General features: G+C 56.3%; 1 protein-coding gene across 1 annotated transcript; it reads right to left on the bottom strand.

Moving 5' to 3' along the window:
- Positions 1-250: 250 nt before the first annotated feature.
- CNTN2 (contactin 2) lies at positions 251-27,648 on the bottom strand. Its single transcript, XM_059867773.1, has 23 exons — positions 27,535-27,648; positions 19,073-19,176; positions 14,042-14,186; positions 13,108-13,283; positions 12,731-12,826; positions 12,225-12,434; positions 11,534-11,633; positions 11,132-11,307; positions 9,584-9,720; positions 8,990-9,119; positions 7,973-8,123; positions 7,584-7,711; positions 7,098-7,273; positions 6,231-6,351; positions 5,738-5,896; positions 5,471-5,620; positions 4,897-4,967; positions 4,281-4,515; positions 3,433-3,548; positions 2,925-3,111; positions 2,622-2,734; positions 2,368-2,536; positions 251-1,486 (listed from the first exon to the last, which is right to left on the bottom strand). Exons 2-23 carry the CDS (start codon positions 19,125-19,127, stop codon positions 1,377-1,379), a joined length of 3,111 nt encoding a protein of 1,036 aa, XP_059723756.1. The 5' UTR covers positions 19,128-19,176; positions 27,535-27,648; the 3' UTR covers positions 251-1,376.
- Between the last annotated feature and the right edge of the window lie 327 nt (positions 27,649-27,975).

Genomic DNA, 27,975 nt, shown 5'->3' with positions numbered 1-27,975 from the left:
AACGGGGCTTAACAAAGCCTGAGCTGCCCTGTCTGGAGAGGGATTTCCCTGCCACCACCTGGGCTAAAAAGGGCGAGGAATTGGCATTTAAAGTGAAAACTGCACGTCAGGGCCCAGCCAGGAAATTCCAGGGTCAGGATTGCCCAGGCTGGCACGGATTTCTCTGGGATTGAGGAATCATAGCCAGGGAAAATCCCTAAACCCCCCCTTGGGATGGAACCAGCAGCAACACCAACCAATTCTCGTTAACTTTGGTCAACTGCTTTACTGGGAGACAGAGATTTCAACAGGCAACATCGATTCCCAGCCAGTCCTGTGGGTGCTCAGCTCAGCATTCCTGCTTTTCCCAGCCTCTGGAGCAGAGGGGGCTCCTCAGCATCCCAGAGCTTCCTTGGGATGTCCGGCAGCCGTCGGAGCTGGAATCCAGAGCTGCTTCCTGGCTGGATCTCAGCCTTTGCAGTCCTAATCCAAGCCTGGAATTTTGGCTGGGTGAATTCTCACTGCAGGGAGATGAATCCGAGTCCAAATTTTCCTTCTTGTCCCAGTGGTGGCTTCCTGGAGTCTCCCATTCCTGTTTTAGTTTTGTCATTTTTTAAAAATTCCTTCTTTAAGCCCCTCTGAAGTTGGATTTATTGACAGCTCCGTTTTTAGGCAGAGCTGCCCAAATTAAGGATTCTGGGAAAGGATCCCCTTCTCCCAAAGAGGCAAACAGGGTGACAAATCCACCCCAAAAGCACGTGGGAGATGGGAAAACACAGAATTTGCACCTCACAGCTGAGACAAGCACCAGGCTGGGGCTGAAAATGAACACCAGAGTAGTAAAAAAAGCTTTTCAGGCTGGAGCAGAGCTCGACCCTCCCGTGGATTTGTCTCCTTGGGCTGGTTCCTGCAGGGTTTGGCTCTTTTTTGTGGGAAAAAGGATCAATCCCTTCCCACAAATGCTCCGAGCTGGCTGTGGTGGGATGAGTGTGGAACATGCTGGTCCCTGAACTCCTCAGTCCCCGTCCCCCCCACGGAATTCACTGTACAGAGTTAAAAAAAAAGTCAAATTTAGCAGTCTGGTTATCTGATACATGGCTTCAATAAGGCAGAAAACCTATGGATACAGTGAGGGCGGGGGCAGCTGGCTGCAGAATTCCTGGAGAATTCTTCATTTTCTTCGTTTTCCTTAAAAAACATTTCATCAGTTAAAGACCCATGTCTTGTATGAAAGCTTTTCTTCCTCCAAACCAAAAAAAAAAAGCTGTTTTTAATTTCTTCCTCCCTTCCAACCACGTGGTCCAATCCTCTCTCTCCCCACGGTGCCTCCCCAAAGTGGGGTTTGCATTGTTCCCGTGGGATTTGCGTTGTTCCCATGGGATGGGGAGGAGCCGCGGTCAGAGCTCCAGGGAGCTGATCAGGGCCACCATCAGCAGGGAGTTGGTGGTGACAACCACGACGTGTGGCGCTGGCCTCATCCCCGAGTCCTCCACCATCATGCTCGTCCCTGGAAAAAACAGGGAACAGGGAGTTGAGGGAGGTTTTGTGGGGGTTTTTGTGTGTTTGGTGCTGGTGAAACTCCTGGGAGTGCTGGGAGCAGGAATTTGGTGCTGGGAGTTCGCTCCTGGATTTAGGGAATTTGCTGGAGCTGCGGCCCCACAGAGATGGGGTTTCAGTCTTAGTGGAAAACTTAAATGGTTTTTAGCTCGTAACTCTTGGGAGGTTGGGTGTTGTGGGGTCTGGAGGCTGCAGATCCTAAAGCTGGGTCAGGCTGGACTGAGTTTGGGAAGAGGAGTGGGGAGAAGGAGAAGAGTCGGGAATTCCTCTGAGTGAACAGCACAAGAGAACCAAAGGCTGATTCCAGGAAAAAGCAATTCCAGAAAGGACCAACTCCAGAGCCTGAACCTAAAACCCTGCGGGGGGATGTCCTCCCTTGGCCCTGGAAGGGGGAGGGGGAGTTTAAACCACAATTTATTGGGATCGTGCTGTGGCCAGGATGGGAGGGGCATGGCTGAGTCCTTCCTGCTGGGAAGGGAGGGACAGGAGGTGTCCTGTGAGCTCCGGGGCCTTGGAGAACCTTGGAAAGGGGAATTGGGGTGTAGAGAGGGTGTGGTCAGGGAGCACAGGAATTGGGTGTGGCCAGAGGAGTGGGTGTGGTCAGGGAGCACATGGAGTGGGTGTGGTCAGAGACATACATTAGTGGGTGTGGTCAGTGGAGTGGGTGTGGTCAGAGGGGCAGGTGTTGGCCAGAGGAGCACATGGATGGGTGTGGTCAGTGGAGTGGGTGTGGTCAGTGGAGTGGGTGTGGCTGGAGGGGCACATTGAAGGGTGTGGTCAGTTGAAGGGGTGTGGTCAGTGGGGTGGGTGTGGCCAGAGGAGCACAGGTACCGCTGTTCCTGAGGATGTGAACTTCTGCCGGGGTCCCGTCCCCGCCGGGCCCGGTCACCCGGATCTGGACGAAGGCGTGAGTGAAATCCTCAGGGATGGGGATGTCGATCTGGCTCTTGCTGGCCAGGTACAGGGTGGGGGCCGAGTGGGAATCCTGCCTGTAGAGCATCTGTGGGAAGAGGGAATGCTGAGCTCCTGTTCCCTGTGACTTCCTTGGATCAGCTCCAGGAGAAGCCCAGCCTCGCTGGCCGTACCTTGTACCCCGTCACCGCCGACTCGTCTGCCTTGGCCACCACGGGGTCCCACTTGATGCTGACTGTGGAGCCGGAAAATGTCCAGGAGATGTTCCCAGGTGGCCTTTTTGGTGCTGAGGGATGCAAAACCAGACAGGGATTGGGTAAATCAGGGAGGGAGGAGAAGGCTGTGCTGGTCCCAGCCATCCCCTGAGCTGTCACCACTGTGGGGCGTTCAGGGCACATCAAGAAAGAGCACCAAGGTCAAACTTTGGGTGAATTTGGGGGATCCTGTGGAAAGTGGAGGGGTCAGGGCTCACTCACGGGGTCTCGTGGTGGTGACGTTGGTGGCAGGGCTGGGGGGGCCGGTCCCTGCCCGGTTGTAGGCTCGCACTGACACGTGGTAGTCGGTGTTGGGGTTGAGGCCGGTGACATGGGCCGATGTCACCAGCCCCGCTGTCCTCACTCTGTCAGCCGCCTCCTCCTTGTCCCCGTCCTTCCAGTACCGGATCTGCATGGAAAGGGACGGGTTTAGGAAGGAGAGATCTGCAAATCCCGAGTCAGCCCACCCTGAAGAGCCTTTGGGTGTTGGTTTCTGTGTGTTTTGCTTTGTGTGTGCCCAGGAATGAGGCCACGGCCTCCTGAGAAAGGCAGGCAGGAAAAATGGGATGATTCCCTTTAATCTCTCCTGAGAGAGCAGTGAGAACCACGTGGTGTGAGAATTATCCCCCACCTCTGGAATCAAAACGCTGTTTCCTTTCACCTCACATAACCCGGGGGAATTTTCCTTGCTGGGCTCTCAGGCTCTCCCATTCCCACTGGAATCTCCTACCTCATATCCCAAAAGCACTCCGGTCATTTCTCCCTGCTCCACGGGCTCCCAGGACACATCCATCTCCGAGGACAGGACAGACTTGGCAATGACCCTGTAAGGAGCCGCTTTGGGTTCTGAAAGACAGGAATAAAATCCTTTTCCTGACTTTGGGCCCCGTCGGGAACAAAAGGTTTTCCCGCAGCGTCATGCCCTGGCAGACAGCTGGTGTTGTGTGAGGGAGCGAGGGGAAGGGATTTAGGGACTTAGGGGGACAAGCAGGGCCACAGCTGTGAGCTCTGGGATCCGTGTCTGCCCCGAGGCTGTGGGGCAGCTGGGGCTGGGCGTAGGGAATCCTCTCTTTGAGGGTTTGGAGGAGTAGAGGAGCCAAAGGAACATCCAAGCTCCTGGATGGACACAGATCCGCAGGGGCCTGGCTGGGGAAAGGTGATGGGTTGGATAAAACGGGGAATTCCGAGTCTGTGCAGTCATGGAATCGTTTGGGTGGAAGGGACCTTAAGGCTCATCCAGTGCTACCCCTGCCATGGCAGGGACACCTTCCACTGTCCCAGGCTGCTCCAAGCCCCAGTGTCCATCCTGACCTCGGACACTCCCAGGGGCAGCCACAGCTTCTCTGGGAAATCCATCCCAGCTCTCCACCCTCACAGGGAACAATTCCATCCCAGTCTCCCATCTATCCCTGCTGTCTGGCAGTGGGAGCCATTCCCTGTGTCCTGTCCCTCCTGTCCCAGTCCCAAATCCCTCTCCAGCTCTCCTGGAGCCCTTCAGGCCCTGGGAGAGGCTCTGAGCTCTCCCTGGAGCCTCCTCCTCTCCAGGTGAACATTCCCAGCTCTCCTGCTGCTCTTTACCTTCCTCTGCCGAGTACACAATGGCCGTGAGGCTCTCGGGGCCCTCCCCTTTCCTGTTGTAGGCCTTGATCTTCACCTCGAAGGGGGTGTAGGGCGCGATGCTCTCGTTGCGGTACACGAAGTGCAGCGACTCCGCGTGCGGCACCCGCGCCCTCAGCCAGGCCTGGCTGCCCTTCCTCCGGAAGGACACGATGTACCCAAAGCCCTCCCCGTTCTGGTAGCCCCGCAGCGTCGGCTGGGAAGAGAGAAAGAGCCTTGGTCTGTCCAAACTGGGATTTGGTTTATCCAAACTGGGATGGTGACGCTGGTTTCCTGAAGGAGATCTGCACTTGGTCCATCCAAACCAGCCCGTGGCTCAACGCCCTTGTACAAACTGGGATGGTGGTGCTGATTTCCCGAAGGAAATGTGTGCTTGGTCCATCCAAACCAGCCCTGGGCTCAACCCCCATGTCCAGTGTGGGATGGTGACGTTGATTTCCTGAAGGAAATCTGCACTTGGTCCATCCAAACCAGCCCTTGGCTCAATGCCCTTGTGCAAACTGGGATGGCAGCACTGATTTCCCCCCAAAAAATGCCACATGGTCCCACCTTGGTGCTTTCCCTGTTCCCAACTCACCGTCCAGGTGATGATGAGCTCGTTGGGAGCCCCTCCGCCGCCGCCGAGCCCAGATGGTGCCACCGTTGGTGCTGTGAAGTCCCAAAAAAAAGCAGAGTTTGGGTTAAGGAGGTGGGAGAGATGGAGAGGAGCACAAACACGGTGTGACACTGGTGACTCTGGATGGAACCGCTCCCAGGAAAGGACTGGGCTCTGTGGAAATCCAGCTTGTGCCTGACCAGGTGATTTAGGGACAAAGATCTGGTGTCCGAGGGGACGAGGATGGAGCTCAAAAGCAGGGATGTGGAAGGGAGTTTTGTTAGGAAGAAGCTGGTTTGCATTTGGTGGATTGGGTGAGGTTCTCCTGCTGTTCTCCCATCCTTTCTGTCCAAGCAGCCGGACATGGAACGAACATTCCCAGCTGGATGTAGTGCTGGCAAGTGCAGCTCTAACCCTGCTCTTCTTTGGAACAGAAATGGGCAAAAGGATGGAAAATCCTGTGGTAGCCTCAGCTTTGGGAGCTCTCCAGGAGATGTTTCATCCCTTGGGACCATCCTGGGCAGGGACAGGGACCTGGGCTTGTCTCCACACCCACCTGCTTCCTTGGTGCGGATTTTGCTGGAGGGCAGACTGGGCTCCCCAATTCCCAGGATGTTGCTGGCCAAGACCCGGAACTCGTAATCCATCCACGGGATGAGGTTCACCACCTGCGCTGTCTCCGCGTTGCCCTCGATGTTTATGGGATCTGTAAAATCCAACAGCACCAGAGGGGAAGGAATAGAGCGAGGAGCAGCATGGAGCCAGGACTGGCCGGTGGCCGGTGGCCTCGGTGTGTCACCGGTGCCACCGTGGGGACACTCACTGGTGCGCATCTGCTTCCAATGGCTGGACAGGAGGGTCCGGGCCTCGATGAGGTACCTGGCGATGGGGCTGTGGTTGTCGAAGCCACGGCTCCAGCTCAGCTGGACACTGGTGTCACCAATGTCCCTCACCACCACCCCCCCGGGTGGGCCTGGAGGTCCTGGAGGGATGGGAAATGTGTCATTGACATGGAAGGTTTGGAGGTTTATCACTCTGTGCGTTGTGCAAGTCCTAAATTCACACTGGGGCTTTCTTTTCTGGAAGCTGGGAAGCCTCACAGCCAGCTTTCGCTTCTGGAAAAGCTCCTCAACTTGGTTGGAAAGGTTGGAAAAGACCCCCAAGATGATCAAACCCAAGTTTTAGGTGAAAATAAAACCCACTGGGCCATAGAATGGAATTATTTGGTGTGAGGCGGATACAGAGCAGCTGATGGCATAGGCCATGTCCTTGCTGTGAGTTTGCCAGGAGCAGGGAACATTCCCACAGGGAATTACCTCTGACGGTGAGCGTGGCTGACTCGGACGCGCTGTCCACCACGGTCTGGGCCGTGCAGGTGTAACGGCCCGAGTGCCGCAGCTGCGCGTTGGAGATGCTGAGGTCCCCGATGGCCTCCTTCTGCAGGACAAAGGGACAACACGGTGGGGACAGCACCAGGTGACCGGTCACGGGCCAGAATCCAGTGTGGGTTGGGTTTGGTGGTGGTGGAGGTGGAGAGGAGGGAGATGGGAAAAGATTCCCTCAGGAGTATGGAGCTGGAATGGATCCAGGATGGATCCAGTGCTGGCCAAGGCTGAGGCTGTGCTGGGTCTGTTTGGGTTGGGATGGTGATCAAGGAGTGATCAATGAGTGATCACTGAGTGATCAATGAGTGATCATTGAGTGACCATTGGGCAATCATTGAGCCATCATTTAGTGATCGTTGAGTGACCAATGAATGATCATTGACTGATCAATGAGAGATCACTCAGTGATCACTTATTGACCATTGAGTGATCAATGAGTGGTCATTGATTGATCATTGAGGGATCGCTGGGTGATCTCTGCCTGCCCATATCCACAGGCCTTTCCCTTTCTCCTCCAGTTTAGGAAGGGAGTGACCATGGAATGATGGAATGGTTTGGATTGGAAAGGATCTTAAAGCCCATCCCATTCCACCCCAGCCATGGCCAGGGACTCCTTCCACTATCCCAGGTTGCTCCAAGCCCCGTCCAAGCTGGCCTTGGGCACTTCCAGGGATGTGGAATTCACAACCACTCTGGGCAAAGTGACGGAGGAGCATTGGTGGGCACAAACACACAAACAATGTGTGTAGGATTAATTTTCCACCCTTTTGGATGGTCCGGAATTCCCTCTGGACTCACAGCGCTGGCTCGCCGGTAGTGCCCCTCGGACTTGTCAAAGTCGATGGGGAAATCATCCAGGGCCCAGGTGAAGGTGAGGTCCATGGTGGGGTCGTGGGAGGCGTGGCACTGCAGGGTGAGGTTCTCACCCACGTTGATGTCGGCACTCGATGGTGCCAGCGTGATCTTGGTGGCATCTGCAGGGAACGAGCGGGAAGGGCAGTTAGCAGCGAACATCCCCATCCCAGTATCCAAACCATCCCTCCCAGCTCCTCATCCCGCTCCAACAGCTGGAGTTCCACAGGAGGAAGAGGAGGGACTGGGAAATGGAAACGTTTTGCTCAAAGGCTGTTTGTTGCTGGGTCAGGCAGAAGTTTTGCTGCTCCTCCTGAAATCACTTTGATTCCCTGATTATTTTGTTTTTCGGGAGTGTAAGGAGAGGAGAAACATCACATCATTCATTCTTAGCCATTTCTTGCTTGATTGACCCCAAATGAACACCCCTACCTCGGACAGAGAGGATTCCAGTGCTGTTGGCTTTGCCCATGAAGTTCTCAGCAAAGCAGGTGTATTTTCCCTCATCGGATTTGCTGATGTTCTGCAGGATCAAGGTCCCGTCCGCCGTAATCGTCACCCTGCAGAGGAGGAGGAGCCACACAAAGGAATGTTAAAATGTCCACTGGACATTTGGGAATTTCCACTGATTTTGGAGAAACCAGGGACAAAATCATGCGGAAGAAAAAATCATGTAGGAGTTCGCTAAAGAAGAAATTAGGGGACTAAGAAAATTCAGGGATGCGGCAGCACATTTGGATCATCGAGTCCAGTCTTCTGTTAAAAAAAATAAAATTATTTTAGCTACGTTTTCTAGGTGGAAGCTGACTCTGTGCTGCTACCTGCTGCTGTTGACCAGGAGTTCTGTCCCTTTGGTCCAGAGCACGGTGGCTTTTGGTGCTGCTCGTGGTTGGCACGGGATGATGACCTTCCCACTCCGGGCTGCCGGGATCAGGCGCTTCACCGGGTTTAGTCTAAAATCTGGAGCTAAGGCTACAGGGATAAAAAAAGAGGATTAAGGCACGATTAGAAACGCTGCCCTGGGGGGAATTTCAGCGCCGTGCGAGTGGGAATTGATTTGTTTGTTGGATGGCTCGGTAAGAGAAGCGAGGCAGAGTCTGGAGAGCGGGATAAGGGAGGAATTCCTTGGCTGCCGAGGGTGGATCCTGATGCCTGCCAGGCAGGAATTATGTGGCACACGAGTGGGACGGAGCGATGGGAATGACCCTAACAAGTGCAAGGTCTTTGAGAGACACAACAACAGCTGCTTTGGAACATGTCGAGGATAATCTCTTCAATATCCTGACCAACGCAGACATCCAGCTTGCCTGAAACTCCTCCTGGAATTGCAGATGGAATCGGGATTTACCTGTTGGCCTCGGTGTGTTAGTGTTGAGCAGTTGGTGCTCAGGGCCTTTAATTCATCTTTGGCATCTCCACGAGGAGATAACTTTTGGACTAATGTGGAATAAGTCTGGCAGCAGTTTAGCTCCAGTCACCATCCATCAAACCAGGTGGAATGGAGGCTGAATTTTCTTTTTTTTGGACCTCTTTCCACCAAAAAAGAGGAATTTGTAGTGGAAGAGAGGTTGTAGTGCTGCTGCTGGCTGTCCTGTCCACTTCCTGTAGCTAAACAGATTTTTTTTTTTCACCTTCACACAGAATTTACACAGGATTTAGAATTTCAAGGCTTGCACGGTGTCTTGTTGAACCAGCAACCATTTCAGTGGTGAGCGGAGCCGTTTTTGCCCGCTCTTACCTCGCTGCCACATCGCAATGTCAGGATCGCATCAGGATATTAGGAAGAGATTTTTTCAGTGTCCCATTGGAACCCAGAGCTCTGGGAAAGGAGGAATTACCTTGCACTGTTAATTCAGCACTTGCATAAACTGTGCCATGCTTGTTCTCAGCCACACACTGATACATGCCAGAGTCCTCCAGGACTAGCTTGGAAAATCTCAGCTCTCCACCGCTCACTTCGATGCGGTTCTGTGCAAACAAGAGGATGAACCCATTAGATGAGAAAAACAAAAAAATAAAAATGGAACTCAGTCCTCGGCTGGGTCAGGGTTGAGTTTCGTCACAGACTCCTCGGGGTGGCCTGGTTTTCCACGGGGGAAAACGCAGGAATTGTTTTTATGTCTGTGCGGTCACTCCCCGGCGTTGCCGTGCTCTCTTTGCCGAGACACCTGAGCAGCAGTGTGCAGGTGACACCAGGACAGGCACGAGGCGCTGTTTGTCCTCCCTGCTGGCCGGCTGTGAGTCCCTGCAGCTGCACGAAGCGATGGCTGGGATGGCAGCGCCAGGAGAGGGGATTTGGGGATGGTGCCGTCGCTTCGCAGCCCGATGGGGGCACATGGAGGAGGGATGCGGGGTGAGAACTGGGGCGGGGATGCAGGAGCGAGGCAGGAGGAGGGGCTGGAGGAGCGGGATCAGAGCTGGCTGGGGGGTACCTGGGACGTCAGGGGCTGCCCATCCCGCAGCCACCGCACCGTGGGCCGGGGCTTGCCCGAGGCCACGCAGCTCCAGCGCAGGTCGGACCCGATGTCGGCCTCGGTGTCCGAGATCACGTCCAGCCAGTCGGGCTGGGCTGCAGGGGACAAGAGAGACAGGGCAGAGCCAAGGAGCTCAGCTGAGAGGTGGCGGTGCCAGGCTGGCAGAAGGATGTCCCTGTGCCAGTGCTGCTGGCACAGTCGTTGGCACAGCGGGATCTGCCACGGGAACCGCCCTGGCCTTTTGTGCAGTGAGAGGCACGGCCGGGGCCTGCTGTGCCAGATCAGGGCAGAATCCAGGGCTGAGGAATTGGTTTCTCTTCTTAAGAGTAAATTCAGCCATTCCCGAACCATCAAATCATGGAATGGTTTGGGTTGGAAAGGAACTTCAAGATCCCCCAGTGCCATGGGCAGGAACACCTTCCACCATCCCAGCTTGCTCCAAGTCCCTTCCAGCCTGGCCTGGAACACTTCCAGGGATGGGGAAGCCACAGCCCCTGTGCCACCACCCCCATCCACCCTGTGCCAAACCCTCACCACTCTGACAGTAAAGAATTTCTTCCTGACATCTCCTCTGAACCTTCCCTCTCTCATCTTCAGGCCATTCCTGAACTTCAGGAAAAACTGGGATCAGGATGAGGTAACAGGGATAAGTTCTTTAACTCCACTAGATCTGCTCAACAGCTCAGAGCAGTACCCCTGGTGGGAGCTCCTCAGGCTTGGAGAGGATCTTGAGCAGCAGCCAAGTTTGATTTTTAGCACTCTCCTTCCTTCCCTGGTTCCCTGATGTTTGCTGTGATGATTTTAGAGCCTGTTAAGAGCTCTCTCTCTCTCTCTCTCTCCTTGCCACAGCCCAAATGTGCCCACCAAGGAAAGGTTTCCCCCATCCCTGCAGGTCTCGGTTGGGGCTTTGCAGCTCCTTTAATTAGGGCTGGAAAGTGGCAGGATTAGAGGGGGTGGTTTTAGTCCCAAAGCCTTGGACCAATGCCTGGGGCACCTTGGTGTGCTCTGGGAAGTGAAAATGTGTTCCTTGGATGAAGGACACGTGTTTAATGTGTTCCTTGGATGGACACGTGTTTGGATGAAGGACATGTTTTTGGATGTGTCCCCTTGGATGAGGGACACATTTTTGAATGTGTCCTCCTGGATAAGGGACAAGTTTGTGATGCATTGCCTTGGATAAGGGATGAATTTCCTGTGTCCCCTTGGATAAGGGATGAGTTTGGGTGTGACCCCTTGGAAAAGGGATGAGTTGGATGTGTCCCCTTGGATAAAGGATGAGTTTGGGTGTGTCCCCTTGGAAAAGGGATGAGTTGGATGTCTCCCCTTGGAAAAGGGATGAGTTTGGGTGTGTCCCTTGGATAAGGGATGAGTTGGGTGTGTCCCCTTGGATAAGGGATGAGTTTGGGTGTGTCCCCTTGGAAAAGGGATGAGCTTGGATGTGTCCCCTTGGATAAGGGATGAGTTTGGCTGTGTCCCTTGGATAAGGGAAGAGTTTGGGTGCGTTACCGTGGATGATGATGCGGCCCTGGTGGGTGTCCCTCCCTTTGGCGTTTTCCGCCTCACACTCGTACGTGCCCTCATCCTCAAACCCGGCGTGCTGGATCTGCAGCAGGGGCTCGCTGCCGATCCACTTGGAGGACTGTGGCCCATCCAGCTTCCTCCACTTGATCCGGGGCACGGGGCTGCGGAGAAGCCGAGCCGGTGAGTCTGGGCTGAGCTCAGTCCCCGCGGGGCCACCCCGGTCCTGTCCCACTGGGCCTTGGCTTTGGCCAGCTCCTCCCAGCTCCTCCCTTTTCCCATCTCCCTCCATCTCTGGTCTTCCATTGGAGGTGTGGAAGTTCTGCCATTCCCTCCCCATCCTTATCCCAATCCCAATCCCGATCCCGATCCACGTGGAGCTGCACTCACTTCCCAAAGGCGAAGCACTCCAGGGTCACCACCTGCCCGGTCAGAGCGTAGGTGTCCGCAGGGAACCTGGCCTTGATGCTGGGTGGGAACTGCCTGGCATCTGCCACAGGGGAAAACACCGCTCAGGGGACCTGGGTGACACCAAGATGCCACCCAGGGCTCTCAAAGGGCAGAGGGACCCATGAGGTGACTTCCCAACCCGTTTGGGTGAGGGGACAGAGGTTTCATTTTCTTTTTCAGACAGCTCTTGCTGAAGTCTCTAAAAATCTCATTTATAACATCTCAGGGCTCTGCAATTCCCAAGAATTCTGGATTCCCCAGAGTCTGGAATGGTTTGGGTTGGAAGGTCCTTAAAGCCCATCCAGTCCCACCCATGCCATGGACAGGGACACTTTCCACTATCCCAGGTTGCTCCAGTCCGTGTCCATCCAGGCCTTCCTCCTGTTTAATTCCCTTTTCCCCATACCAGAATTATCCTTTAAAAATAGAGAAACCCCATGGATGGAGTGGAAACAGGGAATCTTGGAGAGAGAGCTGCTTCCCTCCCATCCCAGCCCATCCATATTTTTGAAGTTTTTAAGAGAAGTTGGAGGGTGACTTGGGCACTGTCCCCAGACGCTTTGTGGGGATTTGTTAATTCAGATTTTTCCCATAAGAATTGGCATTTTTGGGACAATCCAAGAGCACTGACCCTCTGCAGCCAGGCTGAGGCGGGAGAACTTGCTGAAGACGCTCTTGGTGATGAAGTCCATGTGGCTCGTGGCAAAGCAGGAGTAGTTGCCCAGGTCCGAGGCCTCTGTCTTGGCAATGTAAAGGTTGCCCGTGGTCTGGGAGATGAAACGTCTCCCGTCGGCCGGGATGAAATTGGGGAACTCATTCAGGAGCCACCGGTAGGATAAACCTGGGGGAAAAGGAAAGGAATGAACTGGACAGGTTTGTCCTCCCGGGTGGGAGGGACCCAGTGGGATTCCCGACTGGAATTGGTCTTTCCATGGGAGGAAAAAGGAATTGACTGCACTGGTTGTTGTGTCCTCCCTGGTGGGAGGGACCCAGTGGGATTCCAGGCTGGAATTTTCCCTTGCGTGGACACACCAAGTCCTGCCTCTGCTGCGTTACAAACTCTGAATTAACCCTGAATTTCCTTCCATGGAATTCCCAGAAAATCTGGGAACCCCGTGCTCTGCTGTGTCCCCTTACCTGGGTAGTGGGGCGGGGGGCTGCAGGTGAACATCACCCCCCAGCCCTCGGTGATCTTCACGGGGTCCCGCTCTTCCGCCGAGAATTCCTGCAAAACTGAACAGGCAGAGTGAAACCCGGACAGGAAAATACAGCTGGAGGAGCCTCTGAGCTTTCTCCGCCCCTCCTCGGGTGGGTTTGTGCAGAGGGAGATCCAAAAATATCATTGGCTTTCTCCATAAATCCCCAAACTCTCCAAATTTCTACGGAAGTGCCAGGAGATTTCTCCGTGGGATGATGTGTTGGAGAGATTCTCTCCAGCCTTTTCCCAGGCAGGCTCCGTTAAAGCCCAGCCTAACTGGGGCTGTGTTTAATTTACCTGGCAGTGCCAAACTTACAGCCAAAGCGCAGCGAGGCCTCCCTGCTCACCACGGTGCCCCTGGAATTGGATGCCACGCACTGGTAGGAGCCGGAATCCTTGGCCTTCACGGGGTTGCTGATCACCAAATCCCCGGCCACCAGCCTGTAGCGGGAATCCGGCTCCAGCTTTAGCTCCGTGCCGTTCATCTTCCACCTGCCGGAAGAAACGGGGCAGGGACAGGGATAAATCCCCAGGGCCACGCTCGTGGGGCTGGGCCTGGTGGATTTCCAGCTGGAGGTGGATTTGGATCTGAGCTGTGCCCTGGGAGAGGTGGAACATCTCAGAATTGTGGGATTGTTCAGAGTGGAAAATCCCTGTGGGATCATCGAGTCCCAGCTGTGCCCAATCCCCACCCTGAGCACCCAGTGCCACCTCCAGGTGACACCTCCAGGGATGGGCACTCCAAACCCCCCTGGGCAGCCCCTTCCAGCCCTTTCCATGAGGAAATTCCTGCTGATGTCCAACCTGAGCCTCCCCAGCCCAGCCTGAGCCCGTTCCCTCTCCTCCTGTCCCTGTTCCCTGGGAGAAGATCCCAAATCCCCCCGGCTGTCCCCTCCTGGCAGGGAGTTGTGCAGAGCCAGAAATTCCCCCTGAGCCTCCTTTGCTCCAGGCTGAGCCCCTTCCCATCTCCCTCAGGACTCTCCAAACCCTTCCCAGCTCCCTCAGGACTCTCCAAACCCTTCCCAGCTCCCTCAGGACTCTCCAAACCCTTCCCAACTCCCTCAGAACTCTCCAAACCCTTCCCAGCTCCCTCAGGACTCTCCAGACCCTTCCCAGCTCCCTCAGCTCCTCACAGGACAAGGAATCTCATTCCCAAGTCAATAATTTCCCATATATAGAAATGGAGGGGAGAAAGCAGGATTCTGGATGTTTCTGTCCCGTTCCAGGTGCAGAGGGAGCCCTGAGCTCACCTGTAGGTGGCCGGAGGATTGGCCCGTGCTCGGCAGGCCAGGGTGACCTTTTCCTCTGCCGAGCCCTCAGGGAAGAGGGTGTGGGATGGCTGCTCCTCGAACACCGGCCCGTAGCTCCTCATGCCGCCCTGGGCTTGGCACCAAACTGCAGGAGAGGGGAAAATCTGCTCAGCTCTGCTTGGCTTTTCCTAAAAAATTCCTCCTTTTCAGTTTTGTAGGGTGTCCCCAGCAGCGAGGAGGAGAGAAGGAGCAATGTGACAACCGCACCCCATCTGTCAGCACAGCCCGGGCCTGGCTGTGGGGACACACCCTGCCACTCCCACCGAGCATCCCGCAGCATTCCTGCCCTTCAGAGGGACCAGCATCCCTGGGGACACGTGGAGCAAGGAGTTGGGACCTCCTGGAACACCACAGCTGGAGCTGGGAATGTCCCCTTGTCCCTGAGGTTCCTCCTCTGCCTGCACAGGCTTTGCCCGGTTCGTTCTTCCAAAATCCTCTCCAGGGGGAGGGAGGAGAGGGAGAACTGGGATCTTCACGGCTCTGGACACACCTGGCAGGTCCCTCTGTCCCTGCAGCTCCACCGGCTCCTGACACCTCAAACCAGTGGGTTGGTGGTGTGGAAACCAGAGCAAACCAGTGCAAACCAGTACACACCAGTGCAAACCAGTACACACCATTCTGTTCCGTGGCTGGGATGAACCTGAAGCTGCTTTTGGGGTCTTCAGACTCGGAATTGTCTCTGGTTTTGAGAAAGGGGAGGAACAAGAGGGACAAAGCCCCCACCTGCCTGATCCACACCACGCCTGGGCCACCCTTTGGGGACAATGTGCCCCTGGGAAGTGCCAGCTGCAGTCCTTTCTCAGAATTCCAAATTCCAGCAGATCCCCTCCCATAGAGGGCAATCCCAGAACCCCAGACTGGTTTGGGTGGGAAAAACCTTCAAGCTCATCCCGTTCCACCCGTGCCTGTGCTGGGACAGCTCCCGCAGCCCAGGGTGCTCCCTGGAAGGGACACTGCGAGCCAGAGCCAGGCAGAACCCGCCTGGAAATCTCTTTCTTGCAGGAACAGCCGGTGGGATAATTGCCAGCACGTCTGTCCTCGCTGTCCCTGTCCCCCTGGAGACGCCTGGCCCTTATCAGGGAAGGAGCCACCAGCACTGATAAGCTCCGAGCTCCTTCCCCGGCTCCGGGATCCTTCCCTGCTCTGTAATTGAATTAATGAGCGTCTCCAACCCGCTGTGCCAAGGCCAATCTGTCTCCTTCCCCCCTGCTCAGCGGGGCTGCTCCTCAATGAAGCGATTCCCGAGAGCGGGATGTTTGATGGAAGAGTCACTTCCAGCCGGGAAGGGGCTGGGAGCAGCGGGAGCAGCCCTTGACCCGCAGCTCCCGGGGCTCGCCTCGCGTTCCGGCTGCTCCAGGAGGAGGCTGGGAAGGGAAGGGATGGGAAGGGATGGGAGAGGGGCTCTGCTAATTGGCTCCGGGCTGGGAGCAGCTGCTCCCCGTGTCCCTGCTCCAGGCAATTATCCCGGCTCTGCAAGGATGTGCTCGCGGGATGGTCCCTGGAGCTGCACAGGGAGAGGCACCGAGCTGGGATTGGATTCTTTGGAATTAAGGAAGAGCAGAGGGTTTGGGGCTGTTTCCCCTCTCCATCTAGGATAGTTCCGTTCCTAAAGGAAAGCTGGAAATCCTCTCCCCTTTGGATGTGCTCACGGGATGGTCCCCGGAACTGCACAGGGAGAGGCGCCGAGCTGGGATTCTTGGGAATTAAGGAAAAGCAGCGGGTTTGGGTTTTTTTCCCCTCCCGGACAGCGCTGTTTTCCATCTAGGATGGTTCTGTTCCTAAACGGAATGGTGGAAATCCTGTCCTGTTTGGATGTGCTCACGGGATGGTCCCCAGAGCCAACCAGGGAGAGGCACCAAGCTGGAATTCTTGGGAATTAAGGAAAAGCAGCGGGTTTGAGGCTGTTTCCCCTCTCCATCAAATTGATTCTGTTCCTAAAGGAAAGCTGGAAATCCTCTCCCCTTTGGATGTGCTCATGGGATGGTCCCCAGAGCCAACCAGGGAGAGGCACCAAGCTGGGATTGGTTTCTTTGGAATTAAGGAAAAGCAGAGGGTTTGGGGTTGTTTCCCCTCTCCATCAAATTGATTCTGTTCCTAAAGGAAAGCTGGAAATCCTGTCCTGTTTGGGTCAGTGCTGAGGGAGTCCCGGCTGGAATAAACTCTGCTGACTGAGGGGGAAACAGTAAAGAGTTGATGGGGAATTAATGAGAAAGAATTAATTGGGTGCTGATAGATGGGTTAATTGTGCTCTGATAGATGGCGGTGGCAGGATCCAGGCTGAGCAGCTTTAATTTTGAGATTAATTAGGGAGCATAAGGTAAATAATTTCTATTTATTTAACAAATAAAATATCTATTGGTACCACTCCCATCCCTGCCCCTTTCCCATGGGATTTTTTATTCCAATCAAACCAAATCAGGCTGATCCTCCCTCCTGATCCCACCTGGAGCCCGTGTCCCCTTGCTCTCCTCTGCTGTCCCTTTGTCCCTGCCAAGGTCATGGCTGCCAGTGCCAGGCATCGATTTTCCCACTTGGAATCAATGCCAGGGGTTCAGGTGAATTTTAATCCACAATTCCAAGGTGCTGGGGGGTGAAACGCTTGGATTTCACTCATTAAACAAATTAGGGGTTGATTAAGGCAGTAATTAAACAGTTATGATGTGGGGATAAGGTTTAAAATAAGAACTGATAAATCCCAGAAGTTCTGAGACTGATCCAGGCCCATTCTGCCACCACAAAATTCCCAATTTTTAATGTCGCCAATGCAGGATCTGTCCTGGAGCTCTGGCATTTGGAAAATAGGGAGAAGACAGACACAAAATTAAGGTTTTTTAAGCCAGATTTCAGAGGAGAGGAGTGACCCCCTGAATTTTCCATGTTCCATCCATCTGGGAGAGCTGGAACAACGGGAAAAACCCCTCCATGCCTCTGGAATAACCTTCAGGATCAGGGAAAATGATAATTAACACCAAAATCATGAGAAACAGGGGAAAGCAGAACACCTGAAAATGAAGATTTGGAGAAGCTGCTGCAGGGAGGTGACTCCAAAGTCTCCCTTTTGGGATAGTTTTTAGGATATTTTTAGGAATTTGCTGAGGGCCAGGTCTGGAAAGCCCAGGTGTGCAGGAGGCTGCACTTTGTGCTGAGCCCGGGAAACGATGAATTTCCTCGGTGGAACATTTTCCAAGCTGGATTCCTTTTTCTGAGGACATCCAGAGCACAGCCCTGGAGCTCCTGGATCACAGCGGGGAGCTGGGCCATAAATTGGTTTTACAGGAGTTTTATGCCCAGAATCCAACCGAATTTGGGTTTTTTTTTTTTTTTTTTTTTTTGGAGGATCAGCTCACTTAGGAACCGAGGTTTTATTCTTGGTTGTTTTTAACAAAGGGTCAGGGCTTGGATTCCCAGATTTTCCAGAGCTTTTCCCAACTGAACAAAGGCCTGGGAAAGTCTGGGATTTTAGAGTGGTCTCCGTGCACTTCAGAAGCTTTAAATATTTAAATCTCCCTCCAGACCTGGAGGTTTTGGCTCTTTTCCCACTCCATAACATTTCCCTGAGCTTCACCCATCGCTTCCATCCTTTTGTCCCGATCCCTCCTCGCATTCCCAGGATTTCTGCCTGTCCCATCTGCCCTCGGATCTCCGTGCCACCACCAGCCAAAGCTCAGTGAAAATCACCCTTCCAGCCTTCCCAGGGTGCGATTTTTGGGGGGTTTGCCTGAACTCAGGTGGTTGGTGGGAGACCCCAAGTCCGGCTCCGGGGTCAGGCCGATTTCCAAGCGGGATAATTGCCTCTGGATCCAGGGCAGCTCCCCCTGCCTGGGCCTCCTCAGGGATGCAGAGAACATTAAAAGGTAATTAGATATTTATGAGGATGGGCCAGCAGGCTCTGCCTGGGGTGATGGATTGGCTGGAGGACATTAGCCAGGCTCAGCTGGAGAGGAAATGTCTCCCTGCGGAAAAGGGACCTGCAGGGAGCAGCCTGAGCCTCCCCGAGAGCCAGGGATGGGCCCTGAGGTCTGGAAATGGTCCCCAAAAATCCAGAAATGGTCCCTGAGATCCAGGGATGGTCCCTGAGATCCAGGGATGGGCCCTGAGGTCTGGAAATGGCCCCCAAAATCCAGAAATCATTCCCAAAATCCAGAAATGGTCCCTGAGATCCAGACCTTCTCCCTGAGATGCAGGGATGGGCCCTGAGGTCTGGAAATGGTCCCCAAAATCCAGAAATCATCCCCTAAATCCAGAAATGGTCCCTGAGATCCAGGGATGGTCCCTGAGATCCAGAAATGGTCCCATAGATCCAGACCTTCTCCCTGAGATCCAGGGATGGTCCCTGGGGTCTGGAAAAGATCCCCCAAATCCAGAAATGGTCCCATAGATCCAGACCTTCTCCCTGAGATCCAGGAATGGGCCCTGAGGTCTGGAAATGACCCCAAAATCCAGAAATGGTCCCTGACATCCAAAAATGTCCCTGAGATCTGGAATTTCTCCCTGAAGTCTGGAAACGGTCCCAATGATCCAGAATTTCTCCCTGAGACCCAGAAATTCTCCCTGAGATTCAGAAATGCTCCTTGAGATCTAGAAATCACCCCTGACATCCGAAAATGTCCCTGAGCTCTGGAATTTCTCCCTGAGATCCAGAAATGCCCCCTCAGGAGCAGGGGGATCTTTTCAGGGTACGGCCAGCAAGGAATCCCTGGAAAAAGCAGGATGGGGACAGGAATGAATCCCACTTGGCAGGAGGAAATTCCTAAACTGGGAAACTCCCTAAACCTGGGTTTAGAAAGGGGGAATCCTGCCAAACACTCCTGGCCCAGAGGGACATCGGGAATAGCCCAGACACGGAACAGCCCATCCCAAACCACGCGGGGATTTGGGATCCGGCAGCGCCGCATCCCACGGGCAGGAGGCTCCCGGTGAATCCCGGGGGATGTCCCGCCCCCGCCGGCCCTTCCCGCGGGAATCTCTTACCCAGGAAGGTGCCGACGGCCAGGGAGGTGTGGATGAACCCAGCGGTGCCTCCCATCCTGTGCCGGGTCCTGCGGAGCCTCTACGGGCGCGTGGGGACGGCGGCCCTGGGGGGGACACACAGCGGGGTCAGCGGGGCCCTTCCAGCCCCAAATATTCCATGGAACTGCAATTCCAGAGTCTGGGATCAGCAGGGCCCTTCCAGCCCCAGATATTCCATGCAACTGCAATTCCAGAGTCTCTGGGATCAGCAGGGCCTTTCCAGCCCCAGATAGTCCATGGAACTGCAATTCCAGAGTCTCTGGGATCAGCAGGGCCCTTCCAGCCCCAGATATTCCATGGAACTGCAATTCCAGAGTCTGGGATCAGCAGGGTCTTTCCAGCCCCAGATATTCCACAGGGCTGTGATTCCAGAGACAGCAGGGCCTTTCCAGCCCCAGATGTTCCATGGAACTGCAATTCCAGAGTCTCTGGGGTCAGCTGGGCCCTTCCAGCCCCAGATTTTCCATGGAGCTGCTGCTCCAGAGGCTCCAGAGTCCAGCTGTGCCTCCCTGCTGGCCACCAGCCCAAGTGAGACTCACTCCAGGGCAGAATTCCAGCGGTGCCCGGAGGAGCAGGAGCTGCTGAAGGAGCTCTTTTTGTCCCCATGGGAGGGGACAATCAGAGAGCAGAATTGTTGTCCCTCCTCCTTTGCCATTTCCCATTCTTCCCCCCTCCTCCATAAACTCTCCAAACGTTTCTGATGGAAAACACCAAGGCAGAAGCACATGGGGAATTGGTGGGGAGTGAGGAAGGAGGAATAATTTGGGTTTTTGTGACAATAATGAAGATATTGGGAAGGAATTCTTGGCTGGTGAGGGTTGGGATGCCCTGGAACAGGATTCTCCATCCCTGAAGTGTCCCAGGCCAGGCTGGATGGGGCTTGGAGCAGCCTGGGACAGTGGAAGGTGTCCCTGCTCATGGCAGGGGTGACACTTTAAGGTCCCTCCCAATCCAAATCACTCCAGGATTTGGGAATTCTGTGACAAAGGAATCTTTAATTGAAACTCTTTAACTGCCAGGGCAGCTCCTGATGGCCTTCCCAGCTTCTTCCACAGCCTCCTGTGATCCCAAAAGATCCCCAAAAATCAACCCCCAACCAAACCCTGCGCTCTTTGTGCGGCCCCGAGCCCTCTGTGGGAGCAGCCCCACCCCCGGCACCGCTTCCCCCTGAACTCCAGCCGGGATTTCGGGCTGGTTTCTCCCTCTTTGTTAACAAACCCTTTGGAAACGGCTCACGGAGCTCTCCCCCAGCCCGGCAGGGCCTCATTTCCCGCTGCCCTCCCCAGAACGCCCCGGCGAGGAGCTGAAGATGCTGCCAAGAGCTCCCGGGCCGCTCCTGCTGCTCATCCCCCTGCTCCAGCTGGTGCTGCTTCCACTCCTGTCCCTGCCCATCTGTCCGCCCCCAGCCCTCGGAGCAGGGATTAGCCCATCCCCTGGGATGCTCGGCCCCTTTCCAACCCCCCCTCATTACCAGCAGCACCTGAGCAAACAGCAGAGCCCAGCTCGGCAGAAACCAGCCGGGCTCTTTGTGTCCTCGCCCGGAGAGAAGGGTTTGCTGCCAGCGTCCCAAAATCCATCCCTCAATCCATCCCTCAATCCATCCCTCAGTCCATCCCAAAATCCATCCCAAATCCATCCCAAAATCCATCCCAAAATCCTGGGGGTTTGTCTTGTCCGGGTTCAAGGGCTGGATCTCAGTGCCCCTCTGTCCCCAGACCCGAGAGCAGGGCAGGGGACACGGGGAGGGGACAGAGAGGGGACAGAGGGGTCTGGCAGGAGGGGACAAATGGGACTGACAGGAGGGGACAGAGGGACAGAAAGGGAACAGAGGGGACAGAGAGGAGGGGACAGAGGGGGAAGAGTGGGGACTGTCAGGAGGGGACAGAAAGGGGACAGAAAGGGGACAGAGGGGGGACAGAGAGGGACAGAGAGGGGACAGAGGGGTCTGGCAGGGGAGGACAGAGAGGGGACAGAGGGGTCTGGCAGGAGGGGACAGAGAGGAAACAGAGGGGGAACAGAGCGAACAGGCAGCAGAGGACAGAGAAGGGACAGCCGCCCTCAGCCCTGCTGGGATTTTGCTCCCTGACAGGCCCCAAAATAAAGCTGGGGCTCCTTTACCCAGCCTGGCCGGAGAGGGAGGAGCCGCTGCCGGCAGCTCCAGGCGGGAGCTGCGGCAGGGCCAGGGAATTTGGGGACGGAGCGCAGCGGGGCGGGAGACGCTCCCACGCAGAAGCCGCTGCTTCCAGCAGCCCTGGAGCGGCTCGGTCACATGGAGTCACTTGATGTCACCGAGAATCCTGCCCCAAACAGCGTCCCGAGCCCACGGCCCTGCAGCCAACACTGTCCCTTTGTTCCCCCGGCCTGTCCCTCCGCCCTGGGGACAAGGGGCAGCTTTGAGCCGGGCGCGCTGTGGGGTTGCAGGCGATGCCAGCCCTGCGCTAATTAATGAGTTGACTTTTCCAAATCTCCGCAGTTCCCTTGCTCGGGGCTTTGGGAGAGGCGGGAGCTGCTCCCGCACCAGCGGCTGCAAATTAAACTCGGAGTTTTTGCTTCCAGCCCCGTTTTCCGAGCCTGAATCCTCTGCTGAGCCCCGGGAGCTGCCTGGGAGGGCTCCAGCTGCAGCTCTGCTCTCTTCGTTCCCTCTCCCCCTCACACTTTGAAAACAAACAGGAAAGAGAGGGGGAAAGCTGGATTTTGGGATTTTCGTGGAATCCTGGACTGGTTTGGGTGGAAAGGGACCTTAAATCCCATCCCACCCCATGCCATGGGCAAGGACATCTTTCACTATCCCAGGTGGCTCAAACCTGGCTTTGGACATTTCCAGGGATGGAGCAGCCACAGCTTTTCTGGGAATTCCATCCCAGCCAGGAATTCCTCCCAATATCCCATCTAAACCCCCTCCCTGGCAGTTGAAATCCCTTCCACAAGGAGGAGGCAGCGGGAGGAGGTTCGGTTGGGCCCGTCCTCCCTCCTGGTGTTGAGGGCTCCTTGGGGCAGCTCAGAAATCCAGGGAATTTCTCTGACATTCCCTGGATTTATCCAGCTCCCAGCTCATTATCCTGGATCTGACCCCCAGCTCCTGACCCTGGATACAACCCCCAGCTCCTGATCCTGGATCCGACCCTCAGTTCCTGATCCTGGTTCCCACCCCCAGCTCCTCCAAAGCTCAGGAACATTCTGCACTGGACACTGAGCCCTGCTCTCATCCCTAATTAGGGAAGGGCCACAGGGAGCAGTTTGTCCCCTGTTCCCGGGGTAGTTTGTCAGCCACCCGAGAGCCTGCTGGTGTCCTGAGAGGGGATCTGTCACCGCCACTAATGGAGGCTGTCACCGATACCTCGGGCAGCCGAGAGCTCCACAGGATCCCTTCCCTCTGGAGTGGGGCAGGATGGAGAGCTCCACAGGATCCCTTCCCTCTGGAGTGGGGCAGGATGGAGAGCTCCACAGGATCCCTTCCCTCTGGAGTGGGGCAGGATGGAGAGCTCCACAGGATCTCTTCCCTCCGGGAGCAGAGAGCTCCACAGGATCCCTTCCCTTTGGGATGGGGAGGGATGGAGATCTCCCCATGATCCCTTCCCTCTGGGAGCAGAGAACTCCACAGGATCCCTTCCCTTTGGGATAGGGAGGGATGGAGATCTCCCCACGATCCCTTCCCTCTGGGAGCAGAGAGCTCCACACGATCCCTTCCCTTTGGGATGGGGAGGGATGGAGATCTCCACAGGATCCTTTCCTTCTGAGAGCAGAGAGCTCCACAGGATCCCTTCCCTTTGGGATGGGGAGGGATGGAGAGCTCCACAGGATCCCTTCCCTTTGGGATGGGGAGGGATGGAGAGCTCCACAGGATCCCTTCCCTTTGGGATAGGGAGGGATGGAGAGCTCCACAGGATCCCTTCCCTTTGGGATGGGGAGGGATGGAGAGCTCCACAGGATCCCTTCTCTCTGGAGCCAGGAGCAATCCGTGAGTGGGGAGGCAGAGTCAGGGAGCTCGGGGAGATTTGGAGAGGGGCTGGGAGGGGAGGAACAGCCTGGAACAGCATCCCCAGCTCTGACTGCGGAGCTGCATCCTCTGGAGGACGATTCCAGCGGGATTTTGGGAAGGTCAGGGGTGGATTTTGGCAGGAGATGCCGCATCCAGCGCTATCCATTACCGGGATAAATCAGTGTAACTCCATCTCCTGCACTCAGCCACCAGAGGAGCATTTGGGATTAAGTGGGGCAGCTCCTTCTGCCGCAGCATTCCCCAGGGAGGGATCGCTCCGGCCAGAATTCCTCCTGTGCCTCTTTTATTCGGGATCGTGGCTAAAACTGGGAAGGGCAGGCGTGTGATGTTCCCTGGATTCTGTCTCTCAGAACCTTCCCAAGGTTGGGGACATCGTGTCCGTCCCGGCACAGCGTGGCTGGGGAGGGACAAACGGGTTCATTGTCACGGGTGTGTCCTCCTGGAAATCAGGGATGGATCGAGAGGAAAACTCCGGATTCAGCCCTTCCCAGAGCTTTTTTGGGCTCGGATCTGTCGGTGGCTCCAGGTCCTGCAGGGATTCTGGGCCACTCCAAACCCATCCTGAGCAAGGGAGGCTCCAAAGGAGGACCGAAAGAGGGGCTTGGGGTGGAGTTCTGTCACCCCAAACAGACCCTGAGCCTGGGAGCGCTTCTCCCAAATAATTGGTCACAGCTCCTCGCTGTCCCCGGGGCTCAGGGGAGTTTTCTTTTGATCCAAACTCTCCCTTTGTGCGGGAGACAAAGCCGGGAGGTGCCTTTGGTCCGGACGTGGAAAGGGAGTGGGCGGGGTGGGTTTGGGGGGAAAATCGAATTGTGGAGAAAAAAAAAAAAAAAGGTATTTTATTGTGAGTGGGACTTTTCTGCTCTGGGCAGAGTGAATTTTACATCTGAGCTTTGCAGTGAGTCAGTTTCCCTTTTAAAATTATTATTATTATTATTTTATTTTATTTTATTAATATTTTAATTATCATTTTCCTCCCCAAACGAACCCATTCCCATCTCTCTCCTCAGTGCCTACCAGGGGGAAATGGAATTTCAAACTGAGCTATTCAAATATCCCTTGGAAAATTCCCAGGGATTTGGGGCGGGAGCTCCTGGGGGTTTCGGGCTTGGGCCACCTCCGGTGGGACCTCGGGACCCCCGGGTGGCTCAGCCCTGAGCAAAGCCTTGGGACAGGTGACAAAGCCAAGGCGACCAGCAGGAAGAGCCGGGAGACTTTTCCATGGATCCCCAGCCCCCAGGGTGGGGGAATTTCGGCTCGGAAGGGAATTCCCCCCGGGCTGGGCACGGGCCCGGTGTTAAACCAGGCTGCCGCTCTAAACTCTCCCTCCAGACTCGAGTCCCAAGGCAAAGCTCAGCCCAGAGCAGTCGGACTGAGAAGTCTGGAAATCCACCCAGGGGCGATTCCAGCGGGAATTCGGGAGGCGACGTCGGCCCCAAATCCTGGTTAGCGCCTGTTAAAGTCACAGATATTCCCACAGGCACATTCCCCTGCTGCCAGCCCCTCTCGGGAAATGTTCCCTTTTCCCGGGAATTTTCCCCTTTTCCCAGGAAATCCCGGCTGCTCCTGCCCGGGAAGAGGCGCTGGGCCGGGTGGGATTTCAGGCAGCGAGGATGGAGTTGAGACCCCCTCCCCAGAATAAACCCCCCATTCCCGCTTCCCACCGCCCTCTCCAGGCCTGGATCAGCTCCGGGAAGCTGAGCCTAAAGCCGGGACTATCCCGGGCTCCGCCCGCGCTGCCGGTGGCGTCAGAGCGGCGGCGCTTTGCTGTGGCTCAGGTAAAAATAGCTCCCACCTGCTCCAGCCCCTCCCCGCCGCTGGAAGCGCTCCTGGGAGCCGGGAACAACGAGCGGGCAGCTCGGGAAACCTCCTGGAGAAGGGGCTGGAAAGGGGAGCCCTGATCCAACAGCAAGAGCCTTCCGAAGGTTTTGGGGTTTGGGGATCCCTGCCTGGCTCCAGGGATCTTCCCAAGCTTCCCGGAGCTCCTCAGCCCTCCCAGTGCACGGCTGGGTGCTTGTACTGGTCAAACTGGGGAGGGGCAGCAGCGCCGAGGAGGCGCAGGGGTTAAAATCGCCCCACGGGGGAAGGTGCAGCTGCTCCCGGCGGTGCTGGCGGGTTGGTTTGGTCCTTGGGATGCTCCAGACTCGTGTCCAACCTTCTCTCCTGCCCTTGCGTGTGGGGTTCCGGCTCCAAACATTCCCAGCCTCCTCAGGGATCGGCACTAGACAGATTTTCCTGGTCTCTCCCGGTTTTTATGGCTCTCCAGTAGATAATAAATGAATAAATGTCCTAATTTAGGGTCAGGGGTGCTGGGCAGGGCTGGGGTTGGGTGGGATTCACGGCCGGCTCCGCCTGTGAACGTCCCTGGTGCTCCCTGGGATCATCCCAGTGGGATCCTGGATTTTACAGCGGGACCGGTGGTGTTTTTCATGGAAAATGAAAGATTTTGGGTTCGGGGAAAGGGATTTTGTGCAGCTGGAGAGCTGCGCTGAGCAAACCCGTGGGAGACGGGGAAATCCCCATCCCAACCTCCCTGAAAACTCCATCCCGAGTTCCTTGAAAGCCCATCCCAATCTCCGTGGGACCCCATCCCAAACTCCCTGGGACCCCATCCCAAACTCTCTGGGACCCCACCCCGACCTCCGCGCGGGCTCCGGGAGCCAGCCCCGATCCCGGGAATGCGGCTGAGCCGGGAGCGGCTCCCGGAGCTGCCGGGAGACCCCCGGAGGTGCCAGGGGCTCCAGGTGACCGTGCGGGCTCGCGCCGTGCCCTGCGCTGCCACCCTCCCCCTCTGGGGGTGGTGGCACTGTCAGCGACAGGGACAAAGTGCCACGGCGAGAGAAACCCCGGCAGGGCTCAGCCTCTCCTCAAGTATTTCACGGATAATTTGGATTTTGGGAATTTCCAGTGCGCCTTTAACGGCTTTCACGCGGGCTCAGCTCCACGTGGATTCCCATTTTTCCATGGGGTGAAAATTCCATGTGCTGTGGGAAATCCCAAAGGCACGGTTTGGGTTTTCTGCCCTTTATGGTTTATTTGTGGTAAATCCGCGCAGAAAATCCTAAGCCAGACCGCCAAATCCTCGGCGAATATTCCAAAGGGATAAAAGTGGCCGCTCAGTTTTGTGGGAATTAATCAGGGGATGGAGAGGAGCTTTGGGAACCCTTTGTCTCGCTCTACCTGAGCCCAAGTGCAGCTGGGCTCACTGGATCCCCCCCCTCTCCCGTTTTCTGGAGTTTTTGGGAATTCTGAGCCACCCCTTGGAAAGCTCAGTTATTTCTGGAAAGTTTGGGATCCGCTGCTGAGCAAAGCAAGAGGATTTGGGGTTGTGTCGCTGTGCTAAATCCCAAACACCCAGCCTGGAAAGGTTCATTTCTTGATCCTAAATCTCCTGCGCGACCCCGTGCTCCAGCTTTGCACCCTCAGAATTCCTCCTGGATCTGCCTGGGAGGAGCAGGGCCGAGCTCGGGCTCTGGGAAAGCCTCGGGATTTCTCGCAGCTCCGGGATGCAGAGGCTGCTGCCTCCCATCCTCACAGCAACCGGTGTTTCCCGGGAGAGACGCGATCTCCCGGGAATCCGCCCCGGTCCGGCCGCGGGGATAACGCTGGGGGCTGGAGGGGGCCGGGGCCCACCCGGGGGAGTTTTGGGGTCAGCGTGGGTGGGGTGAGGAGGGAGCTGGGGGAGTCTGAAGACACGAGAAGGAGCCCCAGGGTGATCCCCCAGCTTTCATCCCTCTGGGAATGGGAGCAGAGGGGCGCCCTGGTTGTGGGGTGCCCCCCATGCCCACGGGGGAATGGATCCGCGGCTTGGCACACCCCGAGCGTCCCTGGCACAGCCCCAGACACACAAACCCCCCCCAGAGCACCCCCAAATCCCACCCTCCCCTGGGATCTGCCCTCAGGAAGGTGAACTGGGGCACCACGGCGTCCCCGCTGCTCCCTCCCTGGAGAGGAGACTCTGCCCAGGGCTCTGCCAGCTCCTTCTAGGGGTGCTGAAGTAGTTTTGGGCAGCAGAACCCCCTGCGGACCCCCCCCCAGCACATTGGAGATGCCCGACCTCCCCCCAGCGCTCTCCCGAAGTGCCTCGGGCCGGAACGCGCCGGGAAAAACCTCGCGACAACCGCTGAGAACCGAAATATTCCCCGATTTTTTTTCTTTTTTCTTCCCCGTAAGAGACATTTCTGCTGACAGCCGCCCTGACCTCGGCCGCGCAGCGCTGCCACAAGTGCCACCGCCGCCTGCCAACTCCACCCCCGGCTCCTCTCCGGAATGCCCAAACCACCCTCGGCTCCTGTCCCCGTCCCTGCGGAGCCCAGCGGGACCCCGCGGCGTCCCCCCGGCCGGAGCCGGGGCGGGATGCTCCGATCCCCCCGCAGCTGCCTCCATCCCTCCGGGATGCAGCAGAGCGGCACAAAGCGCTTACCTGCGGCGGGAGGGCTGCGTGGGCATCAGCCGGGGGCCCGCGGGGCCTGGCGGCTGCCGAGGGCTGGGCTGCGAGGCAGCGCTCGCCTGGTGGCTGGCCGAGGGTGGATGTGTGTGCCCAAAGCCACTGCAGCATCTCTGCATTAGGATGTGCTCCTCCCTCTCCTCCCTCCTTGCGTGCGCGCTCCCTCGCTCGCTGCCAACCACCACGCCGCTCCCTGGAGACGGGGAATTGTTGGGGTTTTTATTTATTTTTTTTTTTTTTTCTTCCCCCTCCTCCTCCTCCTCCTCCTCCTCCCTGCTTTTACCTCGCTTGCCACAGCGCAAGGAGCAGGCGGGCAGGCAGAGCGGCTCGGGCATCATCATCATCATCATCATCATCATCGTCGCCGTGGTGATGCATAATTCATCTCGCAGCCTCTCCCGCCTGCTGCGCCCACCG

The sequence above is a fragment of the Haemorhous mexicanus genome, chromosome 25 (genome assembly GCF_027477595.1).
Source record: "Haemorhous mexicanus isolate bHaeMex1 chromosome 25, bHaeMex1.pri, whole genome shotgun sequence".
Taxonomy (NCBI): domain Eukaryota; kingdom Metazoa; phylum Chordata; class Aves; order Passeriformes; family Fringillidae; genus Haemorhous; species Haemorhous mexicanus.
The sequence above is the reverse complement of the archived record's forward strand: the minus strand, read 5'-3'. Positions and strand labels throughout refer to the sequence as shown.

Coding starts and splice junctions, on each gene's coding strand:
- CNTN2 (XM_059867773.1), bottom strand. CDS start 19,127: ATGGGAGGCACCGCTGGGTTCATCCACACCTCCCTGGCCGTCGGCACC. Junction 11,634..12,224: donor CCTCAGCCTGGCTGCAGAGG/GTCAGTGCTCTT, acceptor CCCCTGTGGCAG/ATGCCAGGCAGTTCCCACCC. Junction 5,897..6,230: donor AGCCACGCTCACCGTCAGAG/GTAATTCCCTGT, acceptor CCATCCCTCCAG/GACCTCCAGGCCCACCCGGG.